This window comes from Aphelocoma coerulescens, chromosome 1, assembly GCF_041296385.1.
Source record: "Aphelocoma coerulescens isolate FSJ_1873_10779 chromosome 1, UR_Acoe_1.0, whole genome shotgun sequence".
Lineage (NCBI taxonomy): Eukaryota > Metazoa > Chordata > Aves > Passeriformes > Corvidae > Aphelocoma > Aphelocoma coerulescens.
Genome location: NC_091013.1, coordinates 4,548,234 through 4,571,854, shown reverse-complemented (window position 1 = coordinate 4,571,854; position 23,621 = coordinate 4,548,234). Strand labels below are relative to the sequence as shown.

Below are 23,621 nucleotides of genomic sequence, written 5' to 3'. Positions count from 1 at the left end.
CCAGGGGAGGAGGTTCAGGTGGGAATTAGGAAGAATTTCTTCACTGAAAGGGTGGTCAGGCATTGGAAGGAGTACCCAGGGAGGTGCTGGAGTCCCCATCCCTGGAGGTGTTCACAAAACTAGATATGGCACTTAGTGCTATGGTTTAGTTGACGAGGTGGAGATTGGTCAGAGGTTGGACTTGATGATCTTGGAGGTCTTTTCCAAACAGAACGATTCTGGGAGTCCTGTGGTCCCTGCAATTAGATCCACAAAAGGATCCAGGCACTGAAATGTAGCGCTGGGATCATCAAAGCTTCTAGTCCCACAGGCACCTAAAACCCAGAGACGTGTCAGTTCTCTGCAATAGCTTCCCGGAGCCTAAAAATTGTTGCTTCAGAGCGTGCCTGGACAGACAGCAGCCTGGGGCGGGCTGGCCGGAGTCCCACACACCGGGCCGGGATGCACAGGTCAAGGGACGGAGGGACGGGGGCCCGCTGCGGTTCCCTGGGCAGGGGAAGAAGAAAAGGCAGGAATGCGGTGGCTGGTGCTTCCCTGTCCTTTATTTAACAGCTCGTTTGTCACAGCTTGTTTGTCAGAGCTCAGCAGCGTGCGCGGCGCTCCCCTCCCGCCCCAGCGCTTTGGCCGGGGGAAGCTCTGGACGCCGGCGTCACCCCGGGGCAGCTGGAACCCGGGAACTGCCCCGCTCGCCTGTCCCGGCAGAGAAGAGGGACCTGTGGAAAACCCACCCACTCGCCCGTCCCAGGAAGTGACGCCAGCCCGGTCCCCCCCGGCACACCTGACTCACCTGGGCGGGCGGACGGGCCGGCAGCGGCGGCGGCAGCGCTGCGCTCCGCGGGGCCGGGCGGTGTCCGGGCGCAGCGGCGGCGATGGCGAGGGACGGCGGCTCCCCCTGGGCCATGGGGCTGCTGAAAACCTTCGAGGAGAGCGAGTTCAGCAGCTGGGAGAAGATCGGCTCGGGGGGGTTCGGGCAGGTGTATAAAGTGCGGCACCTCCACTGGAAGACCTGGCTCGCCATCAAGTGTTCGCCCAGCCTCCATGTGGATGAGAAGTAAGGGGGGACAAGGGGAATGGGGGCAATGGGGGGGACAAGGGACTCTTCCCACAGAGGCACTCCAAGCCCTCAGTCGCCCCGCGGATGCGCAGCCGGGGAGCCGCGGAGCGACTGAGAGCTCCCTGCGAGCAGCCCTGCCCGTCTCACAAGCAACAGCAACAACACATGCCGTGAAATGTTCCCTATGTCCTGCCTGTTCCCTCGCAGCCATTCGGAAGGCATTTCTGCCCTGCCCAGCCCCGGCTGTGCGTGTGTCGGCTTGCACTGACACACCGGGCCCGCTGCGGCCCCAGCAGGCACAGGGCGCAGTCCGGGACGGGACGGGACGGGACGGGCAGGAGGAGGAGGAGGAGGAGGAGGAGTGGAAATGGGATTCAGGGGCTTGGGAAGAGCCAGGCCTTTAGCTCGCACGTGTAGTAGTCGCGAAACATGTGGTGGCAGCGGGCTCGGGCGTTGGGCTGTGGGCGCTGGAGCCGCGGGTTCGGTGTCTTGAGGGAGCGGGTGCTGAAGGGAGACGTGCTGGGAAATGTGGGAAATGTGCCTCCAGTTCAGCCACAGCGCTTCTCTCCGTGTGTCCGGCTGCTCGGGGTGAGTCCTCACTGGGGGCTCCGGTGTGCAGCTGTGCTGGATTGCGGGAAAAGGTGGCCCACGGTGGGACTCCCCGGCCCCCCGACCTGTGTCACCCGTGGTGGTCCTTGGTGAGGACCATGGGCTGTGCTGTGCTCACGCTGTGTGTGTGTGAGATCACAGAATCATAGACCGCTTTGGGTGGGAAAAGACCTTAAAGATCACCCCGTTCCAGCTCGCTGCGATGGGCAGGGACACACCTTCCACTAGCCCAGGTTGCTCCAAGCCCCGTCCAAGCTGGCCTTGAACACTCCCAGGGATGGGGGCTATCGAGGGCAGGTCTCCTTTCCTAGGAGAATAAGGCTGTCAGATGCATCTTCAGAAACATCCTTGTGTTGTAGGGACAGTAGTGGCTTCCAGCAGCTCAGCCTCGGTGCAGAGGGAGGTGAATATGCACGAGTCATGTTGATGGAGCTTTCCCAGCTCCACTTGATCTTTGGGATCTCTGCCAGCTCACAAGCCGATTCTGCAGCTCAGTTTTTGAGACGTGGATTGGCTCAGTCACAAAAGGTTTCCCGTTGTTGCCTTTCCTGCAGAAGGAGGGAGATAAGATTAAAACTTTTTGTAAACGCATCTTCTGCAGGATTTCTGGGGTAGTGCAGCATCTTTTCCATTATCTGAATTTCTGACTTTGCAGTAGGCATGGCTTATGGAGTATAGTAAATTAAATGTCCTTTGCAGAGGGAGAGTTTACTGTATGCATAGGGTAACTGTGCTGCCTGTGAAAAAAATGGAAAAGACCTTTAAGTTGCAGAGTGAGTTTTATTGTGCTAACCTGCAAGCCCTCCTACTACTAAAACCTCAAAGGAGATTTCAGGTTTGATGCTTATTGATCAAAATAGTACTGTAGCTGATTAATTTTGAAGTTAAGATTAAAACATGTCTTAAAAATAAGCTAGAACATTTGTAATACTTTTCATTTGCAGTGTACATCTAAAAATTTACTCAGAAAGTTGATTTTTGCTCCGAGACAAAGGATGCTGTTGCCTATTTTAACAATTAATTTTGAGATTTGCTATCAAATCTCTATATTAATATATTCCATGTGCAGTAGAGAGCCAGCTGCCCTCCGTGGCTATGAGGTGTGCAAATATTGGAAGACCATATAAACATGCAGCTCAGGAAGCAAAAAATGCCTTTAGAATTGGAGAACCTTGAGGGCATGGGGCTCTTGCAGCTTCTCATTGATTTTAATAAACTGCTCCTTGAAATAGTAATTTATTTACTGCAGAATTTGTGCTTCAGATGCTTGAGGAGAGCATTGATAAGAAATTAGAGTATCCCTGGCCTTTGAAAGAGCTGCTCCTGCAAAATAAATCTACACTGAATTTTTTATTTCCTTTTTTATTTCTCCTTTGGTTCTTGGGCTGCTCTACCAACCCCGTTTCAGAAGTTGGTTGCTTTTCACCCAAAACTTTTCTAATAAACTTGTGCTATTCAAATGGTGGGGTGGGGGCCACAGACAGAATCAAACACTGCCTCTTTAGCTGGCAGGTTGCAACAAGCCTGTTAATTAGGTTGTTAATCCAGGAGATTAACTGGACTAGCTGTTTCTTGGAACCCGGTGAAGAGTAAGAAGAATTGCCAGTGGTATCGGAAACATTAACTGAAAAAGCACAGAGGCTTTTTCTGATGTATTTATTTGGTACCACATTAAAACCCTGTTTGTAATGGCTCGGTGGTGGTAATACTCTGTGTAGTCTCTCTTACGGTGTTTCTGCAGACAGTGAGAGATTTGGAGTAATTCCCATGGCAATTATCACATCATAGAGCCAAGTGGCCTCAAGCAGAAGAAAAACTGAATGTAGAGCCAGAAGTGTTTTCTGTCTTTAAGCCCAAGCCCTCTCAGACGATCCAGCCAAATTCCATTCCTAACACCTTATTTGCTCCTGCTTTCCCGGCTCCTGAGATCTCGTTTCCCGCATGGGACTAAGGATGCTCTCAAGACGGGGAGGTTCAATGTGAATCCAAACAAAAGAGTGTATGACCGGGAAAGGTGCAGGAGCCTCTTCCCCAGGACGTGCAGTGGAGTGGGTGAAGTCTCTTCTCTTTACCCGCGTGGGCCAGAATGGAAGTGTGGTCTGGAGAAAAAGGGTGGCAAGCTCGGAGAGAGAGAGAATCCTGTGTGGATTTCTTCTGCTGAACGTAAACGTGCAGATTGTAAGGATGTAACATTTCCTGGAGAGGGCTCTTTGCTGGAGGCGTTGGCCATGGGGGTGACTACAGGGTGGGGAGGTGGAAAAAAAATTCCTGATTAGGGAAAAAAAAAAAATGAGCAAAGCCCTACATATATCTCCCTCTGCACAGCCTGGATTTGGAAATGGAGCAGGGCTTAGACATTTAGGAGGTTTTAGGAATGCCTCGCTGTTAGTGGATGCTGCATTTATTTAGGTGGTGAAGGTGAATGAACGTCTCTTCTGTGTAGGGAGAACCTAAGAGTCACCTTGTGCTCCTTAAAAGAGTAGGGGTGAGCCTGGCTGTCCGGGTTAGCCTGTAATCCTCTGGTACCAGAGCTGCACTGCAGAAATCTGTTAGCAGGGCTGACATCTGTTAACCTGAAAAAGGGGGTTTTCTTCCTTCCCCCTGCCCCAGCATATTCTGCCCTGACCATACAGTGTTTTTTCTTGTCTTCTCATATCCACATTCTTCTCTGAGAGTCAGCAGTGTGGAAGTTGTTAAAAACGTGCCCTGCAGAGCAGAGGCCACTGCATGCTCTTAAAACCTCTGTCATGATGCAGATGAAAAGAGTTTCTGAGGAAATTCAAGGGTGGTGTAATTTTGTGGACCTCCATCTGCACCACCAGCAGTTTGTGAAGAGGAAGCCTGAATTCCTGACTGGAGAGCAGGGCTGGATCTCCCCTGGGCTGGGAGAAGCCTGGCTGCTCTGTGTCTGGAGGTGGCTCACACAAATGGCCCCATTACAAGTTTTGAGTTTCTCTGGAGCAACTTTAACTGCTCTCAGACTCCATTAGGGAAATGTGGTGGTAGTGGTGGGGGAATATAAAACTGCAAGGACTGCCTGGTGAGTCTAAGGTTGTAGTTTTACAGCAGTGTTATCTCTAGGGCATAAAGATCGGGTGCATGCAAATGCAGGTACAGTCGTAATTCCTGCTGTTCTTGTGGCAGGGTTTGTGGGACAAGGGTTGGGCCCTGGGGACGGGGGCAGTGGGCAAGGGCAAGGCCTTTGTGTCTGCAGGAGAATCCAAGGAATGCAGCCCTATCTGTCCGGGGTCTGACTTGGAGTGGAGCAGACAGCTGTTTGGAGGTCTCCCATTCATGTAATGTTTCTGGTTGCTTGCAAATGGCTGATCTGTGCTGACTTCTCTGACAGAGATGCTCTTTGGCACTGGACCCAGTGCTGGAGCTCTTGATGTGTGGTCCCCTGTCTTCTGGTACTCTTACAAGAGAAAGTGTGTGCACCCTGTGATTTACATGACCCCAGCTGTCCTGTGTGTACACTCATTTTCTTTTTTCTTTTTTCTTTTTTCTTTTTTCTTTTTTCTTTTTCCTTTTTCCTTTTTCCTTTTTTCTTTTTCCTTTTTCCTTTTTTCTTTTTCCTTTTTCCTTTTTCCTTTTTCCTTTTTTCTTCTTTCTTTTTTCTTTTTTTTTCTTTTTTCTTTTTTCTTTTTTCTTTTTTCTTTTTTTTTCTTTTTTCTTTTTTCTTTTTTCTTTTTTTCTTTTTTTCTTTTTTCTTTTTTTCTTTCTTCTTTTCCCCCCCTCTCCTTTTCCCTTCTTTTCGTCTCCTTTCCCCCCTTTTTCCCCTTCCCCCTCCTTCTTCCCCTCTTCTCCCCACTCCTTCTCCCTTCTCCCCCCTCTTCCCTCCCTTCTCTTCACTCTTCTCCCTTCTTCTCCCCTCTTTCCCCTTTGCCTTTTTCCTTTATTACTATAAAGTTAGGATATCGTACTGGAGGGAGAGGGGAGCGGAGCCGAGGTGCCTAGAGAAGATAATTCTGACCCTTTCATTGTGTGGGCATTAAATAAGAAGCTACCATATCAGAGGCTAGACCTATGGCTCTCCACTGAGAAACCCCACCAGGAGCTTTGCTTGGATAGTGCAGAATAATTCCTAAGCACCGGAGTAGCCGAGCAGCACACCACAGCCCCCTCCCGTCCCATCCTTTGATGTGTTCCATGGGAGCTGGAGGCTCCATCCCTGCAGCACCCTTGGCTGCAGCATCAGCACTGGCGTATGGAGGCGATGGGCGCACCGAGAACACCTCGGTCTGCGCCGAGCGCCGGGGGCATCTTGAGAGGGGAGAGGGAAGGGAGAGACCTTTGATCTTTGCCTGATGGAGGAGATCTTGCTTTAACGAGCTGTTTGTGTTAATACGATTAATGCAAGCGCGCTCCAGCACTTGGCTAATGACTGCTTTGGCTCTCTTGATTTCTTTTGTCTTCTCTCCTTTTCTGTTTCCAAAAGGTGGCAGGGGCCTTTTTGAAAGCTGTTTGAAAGCCGGCGAGCCTCCCTCGGCTGTACCAGGCCTCTGGCTGATTCAGTTTTGAATGCTCTGGGTATGGGAAAGTGCTCAGGGTGGTAATTGTTGCACGGGGGCTTTATTTAAACAGGCAAATTAGATAGAGGGCACTTGCCTGTTAGTTAGTCTGTTAATTCACTGGAGCTGGTCCAAGCAGAGAGGGAGCTTTTTTTTTTTTTAAAAAAATATTTTATTGAAACGGAAAATTCTGTTTTTGTAGAAAACGCCCCATTTCGAGCAGCCAATCTGTGTTTTTGGTGATGCTCTCTGAGGCTGTTGTTAGCCCCGGAACCCCATCCCGGGGAGTCAGTGGCTCTTGTTGGGCGCTGGCTGCTGCTGCGTTCTTGCTCTGCCTGGGAGGGCTCAGACGGGTGTTTTACATCCCTGACTCCAGCGCTCAGCCCGCCGAGGCCCGGTGAATTATGCTGGCTATGCGTGTGGCTCGGGGGCAAGGAGTTGGTTGTGTTATTCATGGGCGCTCCCTTCCAGCGTGCCAAGGAGCAAACTGGGTACTTGTCTGCAAAGGCAATTATTTCACAAGAAAGTTGCTGTAGGGAGCAACAGGAGCCAACATGGTTAATAGGAAAGATTTCCCTTATCTATTTTTTTTTCCTCTCTCAGCATGTCTGTCCCTCTTTAAAACCATCTTTCAGCCTGGTCTTGCCTCTGAAATAGGTTTGCTGCTCCTGGCTGGGCCCTGGTGGGAAATGTTACCTGCATCAGGTTATTGCAGGCTGCCACAGCAGGTGAGCAGCAGGCAGCAGAGCACACTCCCAGCCTTGGGGAGTGTCCTACTGCCGAGTCTGAGGGCCAAATGAGCTCCCAAAATCTGAGGGTCCCTCATAAGCTGCGTTTCAGCTTCTCCCAGGTCATCCAGGCAGTGGGGGACATGCAGGAAGAAAAGACTTAGCTGTGTGAAGGCTGGATTTGATGTTTTCTCTTTTTAGAAATGGACAGTGCTTCTAGCTGGCCTTGGATTTAAAATTTAAAAACAAAAACAGTTTGATGGAGCTGAGGTTCTGCCACGAGGCTCCCACTGGGGTAACTGGCATCCCTTGTTAGTGGCACAGGGCACAGACTTGGTCCTATTACTTCAGGCACTGTTGTCCATTAGATGGTGTGCACATCTTTGGGTACACTGCAGGAGCTGTTGTGTAATAAGAGAGGGTCTGCTCAGGAAATATTACCTGTCTGACCTCCTTGTGCCCTCTTTTGTGAATCTATGACAGCAATAGTGATGTGTCAGTGCCCGTGGCCCAGAGCTGCTCTGGGCAGGGTCCATCATCACCAATAATGCAGTTTTTAGAGATTGAAGGTTCTTTAAACCATCACGTGTGGCCCCTCTCAGTGGGCACAGCCAGCTTGGGGAGAGGACCCTTGTTTCCTCTATGCCACTTGAGTCCTTGTGGGCTGTTGCAGAAGCATGTGAGGGAGGTGCAGAAGAAAGGCACAGCAATTAAGGGTCTTGACCTGGGAGGCTGCAGCTCAGACTGAGTAACACTTAACCCTGTGCAGGGTCAGGCTGAAGTGACCTGTAAACCACCCGGGGTGCTCATTACAGCTGCCAGGACTGGGCCTGTTACATCACTGACAATGGTGTGCTGGGAGGTTTTGGCACCTGCTGGAGGTGAGCGAGTACAGTTCTGGAGTTGTCAAATCTGTGTTTTGGGGAGGCTTTTGTTGTGTCTTCCTGGCTACAGCAGGCAGTTTGCTCCCCTAAATGGTGGGTCTCTCCCAAGGTTTGGGTCTGTGTACACTCAGGATGCACCAACAGGGTTGCTGAAGCGATGTTGTCCGGCCTCTCTTCTGATTAGCACAGCCTTATGACTCACAAAAAGTTAATGACTTCAGCCCAAGGAGCTACAGCAGTGGTAAACCTGGGCTCTGGGTGTATCATCCTCCTTCTGAACAGCACAGCTTAAACATCAAAGCAGGGACATAGATGGGCTTCGCACTCGGGGTGTTCTCACTGGGGGAGTGCAGGACTCCCCTGCGGTCCTGCAGCTGGGAGCTGCCTACCATTGGAAGCGTAAAACCCAACGTTACTAAATGTGGAAATACACCTGGAATGCAGGCTGGTGAGGGACAGCGTGGGTCAGTCAGGGGATGATGGTGAAATGTGGTGTTTGGTTTTATAAGAAATGTTCTGTGCGTGTTTGGCGTGAGGAGAAACAGCTGCTCCATCCCTCATGTCCCATTCTCTTCCACCCAGGGAGCGCATGGAGTTACTGGAAGAAGCCAGGAAGATGGAAATGGCGAAGTTCCGCTACATCCTTCCTGTGTATGGCATCTGCAAAGAGCCGGTCGGCTTGGTCATGGAATACATGGAGACGGGGTCTCTGGAAAAGCTCCTGGCTTCCGAGCCTCTGCCCTGGGAACTGCGCTTCCGCATCATCCACGAGACAGCGGTGGGGATGAACTTCCTGCACTGCATGTCCCCTCCACTGCTCCACCTGGACCTCAAGCCTGCAAACATCCTGCTGGATGCCCACTACCACGTCAAGGTACGCATTGGACACTGTGCTAGGGACTCGCCTTTGGACATTCCACCATGGCTCCTGCCAGATGCAAAAAGCCTGAGAGAAACCAGCAGCATTCCTTTAGAATTAGAGGAATGCCCACTGACCCAACCCCTCTGATTCCCAAATGAAAATCCACCCAAATAGAGCCCTTAAATAAATCCTCCTGGTTTATGCACCACTTTGGTACATAAATAGAGGTGCAGTTAGGGAACTTGTGAGAACCCTCCTGAAATATTAAAAGGATGTAGTGAACTCTGATTTTTGAGACCTAATGGGTCCTGCTACAAATTTTGTTGCAGTAGGGTCGTGAGGCAGGTGAGAACAGGGAGAGAAAAGAAGTGTGAACCTCTAAATCATCTTTGCCACTTCACAGTTCCCGTGGTTGCCTTGTTCTAGGTCTTTGTCTGCACCACTAAATGCAGAGATCTCATTTACAGCTGGAGTCTGGAGAAGCCTTCCCAGAGGCAACTCATTTCCATTTGCTCAGGGCATGTGCAGTGAGGAAGTATCTCTGTCCTGACTGTTCATGCATACCAGAGGTCACTGAAAGGAATTTTTCTGTGGCTGTAACAGCATGAAATTCTTTTCATTATCCATTTCCAGAGTAAGCTGGCAAACTTGTTAGCCTTCTCTGCTGGAGGTTCTGTTTTGAGAGCTGGACTTGATTTCTCAACTTCCTTTCTAGAGAAAAAAGAGACTGAAATAAAGTTTTTTCCCTGGTTTTTTTTTAGTGTTCAGTTTTTTTTTTTTTAGCACTGCCATATCCATCTGCTCCCTGTTTTCCTGCCTCCCTTGCTGATCAAGTTGCTTTGGTCTTGCCTGTACCATTCTAAATATGAAGTTTTCATTAAACAAAGACAAATCTCCTGATGTCATGAGAGGGTTGGAGCCATAAGAGGTGTGTGCCACTAATGAAATCACACCTGTGATGGTCTCAGATTTTTTACTAGGCCTCTTAGTGATTAATTTCTTAGAAGGATTTTCTTGCTGAGGTAGGAGGCATCTACAAGGGGTCATGCTATTGTGACCGGAACATCAGGATTTGAGCTGTTCAAAGTCTGTTCTCACACACTAGTGCTGAGAGGCCTTTGCTAAGTATTTATTTACTTAAAAGTTCAGGCTTGCTTGCATAACTTCTCGAATTCCTAATTCTTGACTCATCCATGAGCCAAGATGGGAAGGCTGTGTTTTTCTCACTGTTTCAGGAGGTTGAAGTGCCTGATGTTCTGCCTGCTGCACAGCCTATATCTGGGTGGTGATGTAACACAAGGGGGCAAAGTGCAAAACATACAAAAATAAATAAGTCTCTGGTGAGGTCATTGCTGACATCCCTGAACTGTAGGAAACACATGAAGGTCTTCAGATCCTTTCCATGGAGTTCAGGAAGGAATGGTCTAATCCAAACCTTTTCCAGCCAGCAGTTTTCTACATCCACAGGCATCTTGGAAACCCCTCCAGGAAGGAAAGCAGACGCAAGAACCTATATGCAAAATAAGAGATGAACATATTCTGTGAGGTGCCTTCACTTTAAAAATGTGGCCCCAAACCTTCTTTTGGTGTGGCGTGAAATTTATAATTAAATTTCAGACCCTGCAGCTTGATTTAATGTGCATTTTCTTGCTGGAAGGCGAATGGAGCTGCTGATTGAAGTGTTTTTAAACGTCGGCATTAATTTAGTAGGTGACCTGTCCCTAATAGAGTCCTAAGGTGAGTGAAGAGATGTTTCAGACTGTGAAAGAAGAGTTTGGAGGTAGGGAGGACTTTTATAAACTGTTTGCCCTTGAGCCAGGAAACAGTCAGTCTTGCAGTGGAGAGCATTAGAAATGCTGCTGTGCCATCCTGCAGTTAAATGCAAACACACCCTGCTCCTTTTACGAGCACCATGCTCACTGTAAAGCCCTCAGCGAGGCTGGTGACTAAGGCAGTGCTGCTGTACAGAACTTATCATCAAGTGGGTGCCTCCATATCATAAAGCCTGTGCATTACATAAGCGTGTGCTGAATTTTGTTCTTGGGAGGATAATTAGGAGGATGGGATTGGCCTGAACAGGGATATAGATAGACAGATATTAACTCTGTGAAAGGCATGTTGGGGGATTCCCTGGGGATTTGAAATATTTGTGTGTAATATGTGCAGTGGAAGGTAAAGCTTTGCTGGTTTTTGGAAGATGGTTGCAGCCATCCTCCTTTGTGAGTTGGTGGTGGGAGCTCCCTTCCCTTCCCTGCCATGTCCTGCTCCCTCTTGTTTGCCTTAAACACTGTGCTTTCCTTGGCAGGATTATTCCATACCCAGGCAGGCTTTGCTAGCAGGGATCAGCCTGCTTTTTCTTCCTTCATGTCAACATTTTACTTCTATTTGTACCAACTAGATCCTCCCTTGCCCCTTTCTCCACTGTTCCTTATATTTAATCTTTCAATATTTACATGCTGTCTGACATCTGTTTCTTTGCTCAACTGGACCACATCTTTTGAGCTCGTTCTTCAGCTCTCCTGCCCTCCACACACATTCTGGATGTGTCCCCTGAGCTACTGTGATGTGGCAATCGCTGGCACAGGGGAAGCAATGCCACATTCCAGCGCTGCCCTCGTGGGCCGTGACTCTGCTCCTTCCCCACTTCGATGTGATCTCTCTCCAGGGCCCTTGGTAGGAGAATAAACACCCCATCACGTGCAGAAATCTCATGCCCAACTTGTTGCCAGCTTCCATGCCCTCCTGATCTCTGTTGCTGCTTCACAGGTTTCCTGTCTTCCATGGTCAAGAGGGTTATTTTTCGCTCAGGTGTTTAAAATTAAACCAACTTGCCACTTAATACTTTTGGGCAGAAACATTATTTTTAAGTTCTTGTTTCTCCCACTATCCAGCCTGAGTTTGTTGGGTTTTTTTGCAGCTCCTCATCTTGCCATATATATATTTGTACACATACACACACAGACACGCATACATATATGTGTGGGTTCATGCACACACAGAGACAAGCCTGACCAGTTATTTTTCATCTCCTAGATTTTGGTTTTAAACAACTTGAAGCAGAATGAGCTGCTCTCAGCTGTGCACTGCTTTAAGCTCACTGTAGTTGCTTTTCTCCCCTCCCCAGTCCTCTAGTTTAAACCAGTGTGAAGTTTGCTGCTGTGTTGTACTGTGCTGATGGTCTGGATAGATAGGTTACCTCCATGGGCTTCACTTTTATTTGTTTCAGCTGCAAAATTTCTGAGCATGCAGTTAGAAGCAGCCTAGTCAGATGGCAAATTTGATGATCAGAAAGCTTCTTCATGTAGGTTGTTAACTGTAGGTCCCAGTAATACCCAGAGGCCAGGCTGGTAAAGAGCAGTTGTCTCTTTTTATTAGACTGCCTGGTGTAGGTAGCACAGCCACTTTTTTATCAGCAGCAATTGCTCTCTTGTTATTACAGATGAGGAGCCTTTGTTTTGTGTATCCCTTCTGCCTGTTTGCCACCCTTCCTGATCAAGGTTTCCATGCAGGGCTGTTGATGCATGGCTCTTTAATCCCAACCAACAAAGCTGGTTTGCACTTGATCAATTCTCTGATTGATCTAATTGTGGTGGCACAGGGGAGGGAGCAAAACCATCCCTGTTACAGTAATGCAGATTCACGATGGATTAAAATGGATGTTCGGCTTTGGTTTGTGCTGCTTCTGAAAAGAGCATTACAAATGTCCCACCTGAAATGGGTTTGGAGGAGTTAAAAGTTTCAGGGCAGGTTGGAAAAGGATAGAAATAGAGTCTGTTTCAGAAAGGTTCTTGTTAGAAGCTAAGTGAAGTGCATTCATAATCACTGAAGTAAAGACAGATTTGAAGTGCAGATTGTGTTGGTATTTGGAATTAATTTTTAATCGTAATTTTTAGTAGTCCAAATCTGTGACCTGTGCTCATTTCTTAAAAATTGCAGGCATGTCTTAAAGAACAAAGATGTAAAAGCCTTTTTCCCCTACCCCCAGAAAAAACAAACAAGGGAAACTTCCCCCACCGCCAGACACCCGAATACCCCATAGACAAATGTGGGGGCACTCAATATCCCAGTGCAGAGACTTTGTACAGAGACAAATACTGGATGTTCCAGCAGTGATTAAAAATTAATCCAATGGATTTGATGCAGAAAACCTTTTGGTGAACTCCGTCCCTGAGTCCACTGCAGTGCATTCTTCAGTTTTGCTTGCAGAAAAATGACATAAAGCGTCAGGAGCTTAGTGCAGAGTTCAGGGCAGTCTGTCAGGAGCCATCAGTAAAAAAAAAGCACTTTCCAAGCACTCATTGTGTCCCTGCAGTGCTTGGGAATAGCTGATTGTAGTAACTGTACTTATGTGAGCGTATTTTCTGGTTTTCAAAAAGAAAAAATCACAAAAAAATTCTCAAAGCATCTAAAACTTTGCAAGTGAACGTTTTTGTACGGACTGGAGTGGAAAAATCCGCAAACGGCAGGAGCAGAGAAAGGCTTGCATGCATGAGTTAAAAACAAACTAAACTAAAACTAAATAAATACACACAAATCTTCAGATCTTGGGATCCTTCAGTAAAGTGAGTGTTGCTGGAAGCAGGCAGGAAAACACGTGCAGCTCCTGTCCCTGCTCGGCGCTCACGTGTTTGTTCTCGTGTTTGTTCTCGTGCAGCCCTTGAGCGAGCAGAGCTGCCTGAACATGAACCATCCCACTGTCTGCGTGGGCTTTGGCCAAGGCTGCTTTCTCTTCTTCCTACCTCCCCACCACGGGTTTTGCATGGAGCAGTCTGTCGCCTCCGTGTCTCCCCTGCTCAGACCACGGGCGCTTTTGAAGCGCCGTGGGACCCACCTGGAATAACCGATGTGAGGAGCGAGATTACGGATTCCCTCGGATGGTGGGGAAGGGCAGAGCCCGGGGTGGGCTGCAAGGACCAGCAAGGATGTGGAGGAAGGAGTGGGGAAGGGGTGCTCTGCTTCCACTGCCTTCCCCAGCAAGGGTGTTGCAGAATGAGGTGCCTGGCAAGCAATTTAAAGGCAAAACAGGCAAGTGAAAGGCTGTATCTTCCACCCACTGCGCAGTTCCCACTGGTGTTTAAAGAACTGGCATGACTAAATACACCGTGCAGCGTGGAAAGTTCACCCTAGAGGAGCTAGTAAAAGCCATGAAAAGCTGTCTGCAGAATCTCACTATTTTGTTGCAGCCTGCAAGATAACAATTCCTCAATTTCCAGTGCTTTCTACTGCAGAATTTGATATGATCGAAGCCCTGCTCTACAGGTGATTTTTTTATTAATTGGCATAACACCCAATCCTTCATACTAGGTTGGGACAGTTCCACAAGGTGAAGCTCCTGCTAGGCCAGGGAGGGTGTAATGCTGTGTACTTTAGCTGTTCCTTAGTTTGTAGGGTGACTTTTTCTGTGTAGAGTGCTCAGCTCTGCCTTGGCCCTCAGCCTTAGACTCACACACTGTAGCTGGTGGCTCCGAACACAGGAGTGTCACCCTGCTGTCTGCATTTCATCTTTATTTCTTAACACATGCAGTAGGAAACACGGCATTGTTTAGACAAAGAGGGAGGTGTGTGGCTTTAATTATGCCTGGGTTTCTTGAGGTGTATACAAGCCTGTGCTTCACATTAATCAAAGGAGAGCAGTGCTTCACTGGATCCGTTCAGACTTGCAGCATTCGGTTCATTTATTTATATATCATCATATATAACCTGACACCACAGCCTGGTGTGATGCTGGGGTTGTGCTTTTGTTCTCCTGTGGAGCACCAAGCACCCCAGACTCATGCAGAATTTCCTGGGGTGGTCAGTTTGGCTCTTCCCTTGGTGACCTGGCTTGTGGATGTGGGTTTCTTGACTACTTGCTGCTTTCCTGGGCTCCAGTGCTTGGCTTGCTGAGGAGTCCAGCAGTCCCTCTCTGAGAGTGTAGCTCTACAAGGATGAGCAACTATTCCTTCAGATGACTTTGCTTTTTCCCTCCCCCCCCCCCCCCCTTTTTTTTTTGGTTTTTTTTGTTCTCAAGTCATTCCCACGCTACCCTACAGATTAAAGATACAGATGCACAACAGGTCAGACATACCTGTGTTCTAGAATTCAGGACTTCTCCAGCTTCTCAGAATGCCACTGCTGAGCTCTTTGTCCATGGGAGAAGTTCTTGCTGAAGCTGTGTGGGTTGCTTTGTTTGTTTTATGGCAAAGGGAGATTCCTTGTATGGCTGCATAACCTGCCTGTTCTCCAGGAGGCTGAAGCTGGCAGCAGTTTTCTCCCTTTCCAGTAATGGACACATGTTGCAACTAGTTTTGTGGTATCTTTAGAGAGAAACTTCTCAAAGTGTAAAGTCGGAGCCTATTTAAAAAAAAAAAAAAAAAAAAGAAAAGCTTTTTTTAATTATGCTTGTTGTTTTGAGGGAAAACTTTCTCAAAGGAGAAGCTGTGAAGATCAAAAGGGGAATGAGTCATTGAAAAACCTGAGTATTTATTAGATAAAAGGAATGTATAAGTTAGGGGGAGGGGGTATCTTATCTAACATGTAGACTAAAATCAGTGAGCTCAGTGGTCCAAAAAGACTTGACTTTTCTTGAAATTTCCACTTGGCATAATAGACATTTTTATCCAGTGGGAAATAAGTAAGACAAAGGAAATTCCTGGCCTATCTGTTTGCTCGATGATTGGTATGCCTTTGAGAGCAAATGAATGCATATTTGCTTGACACTTCATATTAAAGTGGAGGTGTGTCCTTTTTATAAACTTGCTGTCACTTGTGCTCATTTCAGCTGTGCTCACTGTGTCACTGCACCAACTTGCTGTATCTCCTGGCTGCCAAAAAGAGTTCCCTGAATGGGTTTTTGGTGTGTGTGTTTCCATTTGGGTTTTTGTAGCACTTGGTGGCTCTGCTGTTGGGCTTGGTCCTTGTTGGTATGGTCAGTTCAACAGTGATACCCTGAAAGAGTGATTCTCCAGAGTTCATTGGAGAGCCAGGACATTTAAACACATCGTACAACGTGAAGTTACATAGGGAAAGGGGGTGGCAGGGCCAATAATTGCATTAAAGTAGTTTGCAGTAGCTGAATTCAACTGGTTTAAATTACAATAAATTGTCTTGGCTGTTTGTTGTGTTTGCTATGTAATGGGCTGGCATGCTGCTGCTTGCAAAAACTGCTTGCCTTTATTTTTTAATCCTTCTTCTTCTTTTAGCTTAACCATAAAGAAAAGCCTACCAGAGCATTATGCTTCCAGAGATGTTTTATTGGTTTAATATTTCTGAGCAGCACTTCACTGTATGTGTTGGGTTGTGTCTGTTGTTCTTTGCAGAAAGCACTTTGTGAACACCTTGAAAGTCTAATGATACCATGCACTTTTCTCACCCTCTTCCTCCTCCATTTTATTTTTTTCCTGCAGATTTCTGACTTTGGGCTTGCAAAGTGCAATGGTTTGTCCCATTCCCATGACATCAGCATGGATGGCTTGTGTGGCACTATTGCCTACCTTCCTCCAGAGCGCATCAAGGAGAAAAACAGGTGTTTTGACACCAAACATGATGTGTACAGGTCAGTGAACTGTGAAAACACCTGAATACTCTTTTAGTAACCCTGTAAAATGAGTCCTTCCTTACTTTTTTTAAGCATGAAACCCCTAAATCTGGTTTGAGCCTCATCTTGCAATATGTCACTTTTGCTTTTGTTTTTGCAAAGTCTTTGCAGGGTAGAGGCATTTAGAAAAACTGCAGGTGATCCTGGGTCTTGAAATTACTTGTTAGCACCTGGCAATGGGAGGCACTCTGCCCACCTTTAATTTCCCTTCTAAAGGTACATCCTGACCTACTTTTTGAGTCTGTGACAAAATTCCGAGTTATCTTCATTGGATTTCATCACTAGGTCTTTGGCTCTTCTTTCATGGCAAAATTATTAGGAAAAGGAAATCACAGTTGTAGATTAAAGAGATATCTCTTATTCTAAATTAAATGGATTCCTTTAAAGTCATCTTGCAGGGTAGAAGCATTAAATTAAATCCACTCTAATGCTTTCTCTGATTTTGTCAGTGCTGATGTGGAGTGGTTGGTAAATGCTACCAAGAACTTGGCAGCCTCCAGCAAGTCCCTGTGTTTGCTGCCTCAGGTTCCTCCCTGCCAAAGCTAGACTTTGAAATCATGGTTCTTGGTTGCATCTTTCTGTGTGTGTGTGTGCTCATCTGCTGAATTAGATGCAAAAGTGGAGGGACAAGGAAAACAAATTACACTTCTGTGAATTTTTTAGTTTTGTTTAAAAAAACTCCTGGAAATAAAGTTGTTGCCTTTTTTTTTTTTCTTTGGTAGCTTTTCCATTGTGGTTTGGGGAGTTCTTACACAGAAGAAGCCTTTTGCAGGTAAGTTGTGTGTTATCTTGGATTTTTTTCCTTTTTCCCATTGATAAGCACGCTTCCTGCCCCACCAGCCCCAGATTTTGTGCATGACCTCCAAATTCTGACAATCTTGTGTAGTAAGCACTTTTAAACTCTCAAATTCTGATCACAAGCTTAAGTCTTCCTTAAGTCAGAACCTGTATTGCTTCAGGAGCCCTTGTCTGCACATTTTTGCTTCTGCTGGAGTTTGCTGCACAGCTCCAGATCAGTGTGTGGCCTGCACAGACTTCTGATGTGTTGGCAAAGCCTGCTTGGCAGGCAACTCTGCTGTTGTTCAGAAACAGCTGCTCTGTAGAGAGGTTCTGTAGTTTATTTGTAGATTGTGGGTACAGATTTGTTCCTTTTAAAACAAAAAAAGCTGTCTGTGAGAATAAGCCCTGTTCCACCCTGCAGTAAATGCACTGCTCAACAGGCAGCTATTTATTCTTTATGACTTTCCTGTGTCTGTGACTGGCCTATGTATAGCAAACATGTCCCAACAAGTTCCAGTCTACTATTAATTTTTCTCCCAGTGAGAGATTCCGTTCAGCCCAGTGGTTGATTTACAGTCAGGAGCTGCATTACTGCACCTCTTGATTCGTGTTCTTCCTTCACCTCTATGAATAGTTCAGGTACCTGGTCTAAATAAAACTTAAGGTTCTGTTTTCTTACAGCAGATAGGGAAATCCAAAGAGAGGTAGCAAAGAATTGTTAGAGGTGTTTTTTTTTTCCTTTTGTTCTTTATCTTTAATGGGTGGGAAAAGAACACAAGCACTTGCTGAAAATTGTTTTTAAGTGATATATGAGAAGCAGGTGTTAGTGCATTGAAAAATATCTCGTTGGAGGGGACAACCAAAAATTGTTTTCCCCTATTGATAAGAAATCGAGAAAAGAGGGTGTGAAAACAAATTTTCAGCCTAATGCACTCTTAATGCTCTTAGAAAAAAGAGAAGTGATTCCTTTTGCTGGGACATCTAAATTTGTGTGCTTTTGCTTCACAGAGGAAAACAACATTTTACATATTATGGTAAAAGTAGTTAAAGGCCACCGCCCAGAGCTACCTGCTGTTTCCAAATCCAGACCTCATTCATGTAATAACTTGATCAAACTGATGCAAAAATGTTGGCAGGATGATCCTGGTGAACGGCCAACATTTCAAGGTAAGGTTTCCTTGTAACTTGGCTGCCCATTTATTCTTCTATGAGTCATGTTATTGCTCAGGACTCTGCTAATCCTTGGGGTAAACGCTGAGAAGCTCTGTGACAGAATAAATAGAGCACATTGTGTGGTGGAGACAATGATACAGGCCACTTACTCATTTGTGGAGGAAGGGATTATCTGAGGACATGTCTGACCATGATGGTGTTATGTAAACACGCCAAGAATAAACCTTGTACTGAACCAGTCGGTCCATTTAGCCAGAAATTATGTTTATTTCTGATTGTGTGTGTTGGGGCATAGGCCAAGCTGGAGTTGGTGTGGTTTGCAGTGTACCAAAGCGTTGAAGGACCTGGCTCTCTAAATTTTTACTGTTGTATGTTGAGGAACGGAATTGTTCTCTTGTAACGAAACAGTTTGTACAGTCACTTCTGTGCCAGCTAAAGGCTTGAACTTGCCCAAAGCACCTGCTATGAATTCAGTGTGGCCCCTGTGTAACACCAGTCTGGTGTGACTGAAAATGAATTGTTTGGGCAGCCCTGGGTACCCTTGGCTTGGCTGCATGCTGGTGCCCACTGATGAGGTGCTAGATGGAATGGTCAGGATTGGCACCTTTCTCCCACAGTATCTCAGAGCTTTTAAGTTCTGTTGATAGAGACAGGCAACAGGGCATCTCAGAAAGTCTCCTAAAAAACCCAAGCACTAAAACCTTCTCTTTTCTCCAAAGAAATTACTTCAGAAACAGAGGCCCTTTGTGAAAAGCCAGAAGATGAAACAAAAGAGATGATAACTCAGGACCTGGACACCAAGAATGCCCCAGAACAGCAGCCTGAGGTATTTTCTCTTTCACTTCTTGTTCGAACTTGCTGGGTTTTGGGAGGAACAGGCTTCTCTATGACCTGGAAGGTCCTAAGCAACCTTCTCTTTGCTGCTTTTGAGCACAGCCTTGCCTGATAGAAGTGACTCTTGGTAAAGGACTGGAATGTACAAGTGCATGGACCAGCTCAGGAAAACCTCAGGGCAGAACCAATTGCAAGTGCATCTTATTCGGTGGAGGGAGAGCAGGACAGTTAGGAGATAAAGGCTGGAACTATGTGGGTGTGACTGATCTTAAAAACCACTGTAGACACAAGAGCCACGTGGCTTTAGTGGCTCTTTGAGTACTGATGAAAGCTGCCCTCCTTCTTCTGAAAAATCTGTGACCTTTTTCATAGGTTTCATTTGATACAAACAATGTTTAAAGGCTACCTGCAAACTGACAAATTTATATTTCTTCTGTAGGGCCTCATGCTCAGTTTTGTTTGCTGACCTTTCTAAAATGCTTGTGTGCTTCTCTTGAAGGGGATTTGTGCACTGTCCCAGAAGAAACAGCAGCCTGCTCTACCATCAGTTAAGGATTACAGTCTCTCCGAGTTGTTGTCCCAGTTGGATTCAGGGATTTCACAGACTATGGAAGGCCCTGAGGATCTCAGCCGCAGCTCTTCTGAGTCCAAACTTGCCTCCAGTGACAAGCGCCTTTCAGGAGTTTCATCTGTAGATTCAGCTTTCTCATCCAGAGGCTCTCTTTCCCTTTCTTTTGAAAGGGAGAGTTCAGGTAATGGTCAGGTTTTCCTTTGTAGTTGTTTGGACTGGGGCATGGGAGTCAATGGTTTGGAGAGTAGAATAACATTCTGGAAATTACTGTTAGCCTTGCTTTCTCTTGCTGTCAGCACTACAAATTTGTTTACTGGAGGTAGTTATTTAAAAGGAAAAAATAAAAATAAAAAAAATTTTGTGGTTCCCAAATATGATCTAATGAGAAATAGTAAATCCCATTTACTTTTGTGAAGGAATAAACTCCCATTAAAGCAATTACAGAATCAGTCATGTAGAGGTTGGTTGGAAAGAAGGTGACTACTAGTCCAGCATCCTACTTGACATATCATTAAAGCCACTGCCCAGTCAGGTCAGCTGAGTTTGTGGCTTTTTCAGTTATACTAAGCCTAAACCTGAGCACCTTAGCTTTTGAGAGGACTCAAGCCACCCTCTCAGCAGCCCCAATGACCATTGTTATAAAGAGCCCCTCACTTTTCAGTCCAGTGCTGCAAACCCCAGACATTTGTTTTCCAGTTAGGTAAAAAATGGTTAGTGCAGGGAGATCAGCCACAACATCCTTCGGTCTTCATGCCACAAGAAACAGAGTTAATGGGGGCCCAGATCTGACCTGAAAATGTTCTGGGACTCCTGTGGGGTGGGGGGATGGATTGCTCTGCAGGCAGCTCATTGCTGAAGACACGGACAGGTAAGGTGTGATGAGTATCAGAATTGTGATGCTGTCTTTTCCATAGAATCTTAGAACAGTTTGGGTTGGAATGGACCTTTAATGAGCAGAGATACCTTCAACTAGATGAAGCTAAATGTTTCCAGGGATGGGGCATCCACCACCTCTCTGGGTAACCTGTTCCAGTGTTTCACCACCCTCAAAAATCTTTTTCTTCCTTCTATCCATTTAGATATTGGTACTACAGACATACAGAAGAGGAAGCTAACGGAGGCAATTTTATCTGGAGATACCAGCAAGCTGATGAAGATCCTCCAGCCTCAAGATGTTGACATTGTTTTAGATGGGAACTCCAGTCTTCTGCACTTGGCTGTTGAAGCAGGTCAAGAAGAATGTGTCAAGTGGCTCCTGCTGTACAATGCTAACCCTAACCTCACCAACAAGAAAGGGTCCACTCCTCTTCACATAGCCATTGAGAAGAAATTTAAAAGCATTGTGGAGCTGATTATGGCCAGGAAAATCAACGTCAATGCCAAAGATGAGGACCAGTGGACTGCTCTTCACTTTGCTGCCCAAAATGGGGATGATTTCAGCACCAAAATGCTGCTTGATAAGAATGCATCCTTGAACGAGGTGGATTTTGAGGGCAGATCCCCCATCCACATAGCCTGCCAGTACGGCCAGGAGAACATCGTGCGGATCCTGCTGAGAAGAGGCGTCAACGTGAACATCAAGGGAAAGGACGACTGGGTGCCCCTCCACTACGCTGCCTGGCAAGGCCACCTCCCCATCGTGAAGCTGCTGGCCAAGCAGCGCGGCGCCGACGTCAACGTGCAGACGGTGGACGGAAGGACCTCGCTCCACCTGGCCGCCCAGCGGGGTCACTACCGCGTCGCCCGCCTCCTCATCGACCTGGAGTCGGACGTCAACGTCCGGAACGGGCTCCTGCAGACTGCTCTCCACATAGCTGCTGAAACTGGCCACACCAGCACCTCCAGGCTGCTCCTCAAGCACGGGGCAGACATTGAGGCTGCCACGGCAGAAGGATACACGGCCCTGCACTTGGCATCTCGCAGCGGCCACTTAGCCACGACAAAGCTGCTGATGGATGAAAGGGCCAGTGTTCTAGCCAGAGGCCCTTTAAATAGGACAGCATTACACCTTGCGGCAGAAAACGGGCACTCTGAAGTAGTAGAAGAACTTGTCAGTGCAGAAAATATCAATGTTTCTGACAGTGAGGGGTTCACAGCTCTCCACCTGGCTGCGCGAGGGGGGTACGCGAAAACAGTGGAGGTTCTCCTGAAGCACGGGGCTCACACTGACATGCCGAGAGCCAGATGTCAGACCCTGCTCCCGCCTGCTCAGCAGAGCAGGAATAGCTCACTTACCGTGTTGTTAAGTGACACTTAATCAGAAGGTGCCGAGTGGTGCCTTTTTACCTGGTGCGAGGAGGCTGCTGGAGCTCGGCTCTGCAGGGCCTTCTCCAGTTGTGCAGGGGTGCACTCACCAGCGGTGGCAGCTGATGGACTGAGGTGTTTGAGTGTGACTGAGGCCAGGTGCAAGGCCAAGAGCTGGAGTCTGCCACGCCGTGGTCTGTGTCCTTCATTCTATGCCTGCCAGCCCTGCATGGATCCGGACATTCCCCTCCCAAGGACGTTGTGAGAGAAGGATGCAACTTCTGCATTCCCCCTGCTTTTTTTTTTTTTTAATGTGCCAAACTAATTTAAGAACTAACATTGTGCTTTTTTTTATTTTCCTCAAAACAAAAAGAAAAAAAAAGATGGCATAGATTCGTGGTTCGTTGCAGCGACTGATATTTTGGGCTGAAAGCCTCCAGTGTAGAATAAGCACACCACCAATCTGCTTGAAATTAATGCAGGAGTTGAGGAAAGGGCTGTTTAAGGTACAGTTAATCAGGCTTCTGCTACATTTTTTAATAGAGACATTGATTACAGATTTCCATGTACTCAAAGTTTATGAGGCAGACTTAATAACAAGGCAGGATTCCAAAAATAATAAGCAGAAGTAAAAGCCTAACACTGCTGTCTTCATGTACAGTACTACCTTGTGTGTATCCTGAGATCAGTAAACTGGACTAGGTGCTTAGTGGTTTGTCTTAAATGAACAAGTCAAAAGCTGAAATTCACGCTGAACTGGAACTGGATGGTCTGTTCTAACACCGTTGTGCCAATTTGCAGAACACTGTTTGGAGGGGCTGATGACTAGAACTGATATACTGTGTATATAGGATTTCTACCTGTTGTATGCTTTTTTTTCTACTGAAGAAAATAGATTGCTTAGAGTGGGTATGTTTTAATACACCTTTTAATTTCACTCTTTTCGAAGTACAAACGTGGCCTGTTATTAATAAAAGATCATGTTCCACAACTTGTCTGTATTTTGGAGTCGATAAAGCAACTAAAAACCCATTGACCAGCAGCAGCAGAACACAACTGTTTAGTGGTCACACAGTGGCCTGGGTTAGAAGGGACCTTAAAGACCCCCAGACCTGGGCAGGGACACCTTCCACTTGATCAAGTTGCTCAGAGCTCCATCCAACCTTGCCTTGAATGATGTTGAAGCCCATATTGTTGACATGTAAAGCTGCCCTCAGTTTTGCATTCCCTACAGCTTTACAGAAAGTAAGGAGCTTGGAGGAATGGGGGGTGTTTGTTATTTACAGAATAAGAATGTAGAATAAAGCCTCACATAACCTGACCTTTATGCCTGTAACACAACAATGTATAACTGGGATGGTTTCCTCTTCTGCTGTAGCTGTTCCTGGAGAATGAAATAGTATAAAAAAGTAGATGGTGAAGCCACACTCATGCCACTACATGGTGGCTACAAATAATACCTCTCTTAGAGCATGGCAATCCCAGTAAGCTCCTAAAGGTGCTGACAGTGAAACTTCTCCTTCAGCAAAAAAAAACCCTGTCATTTTCCTACTGCTTCCTTCCACATCCTTGGAGACCAATGAGGTGGCCATGTTTCATTAAGCTGTGCTTAATCAGTGTCTCAGTATAGCAAATTCAACCACAGACCACTTGGTCTCTCAAGCTTAAACACGTGGCTTAGCCTAGCACACATCATTCCCTTCTATTTCAGAGTCTCCTGAACAGTGAGATTAAGGACACTTAAATTCCAGTACTTGCCCAAACTGCAAAAGAGCTGCAAGACCAGGTAACAGCA

The 23,621-nt window shown here is 46.8% G+C and overlaps 1 protein-coding gene across 2 annotated transcripts; it reads left to right on the top strand.

Moving 5' to 3' along the window:
- The first annotated feature begins 501 nt into the window (after nucleotides 1-501).
- RIPK4 (receptor interacting serine/threonine kinase 4) lies at nucleotides 502-22,817 on the top strand. Of its 2 annotated transcripts, none has more exons than XM_069016452.1 (8): nucleotides 502-1,051; nucleotides 8,369-8,660; nucleotides 16,034-16,182; nucleotides 16,947-16,996; nucleotides 18,013-18,171; nucleotides 18,897-19,003; nucleotides 19,511-19,763; nucleotides 20,662-22,817. In XM_069016452.1, exons 1-8 carry the CDS (start codon nucleotides 870-872, stop codon nucleotides 21,837-21,839), a joined length of 2,370 nt encoding a protein of 789 aa, XP_068872553.1. In that variant the 5' UTR covers nucleotides 502-869; the 3' UTR covers nucleotides 21,840-22,817. The 2 variants fall into 2 exon arrangements, with proteins under 2 accessions (XP_068872553.1, XP_068872631.1); XM_069016530.1 differs by lacking the exon at nucleotides 502-1,051 and adding an exon at nucleotides 1,543-1,642.
- Nucleotides 22,818-23,621: the final 804 nt, after the last annotated feature.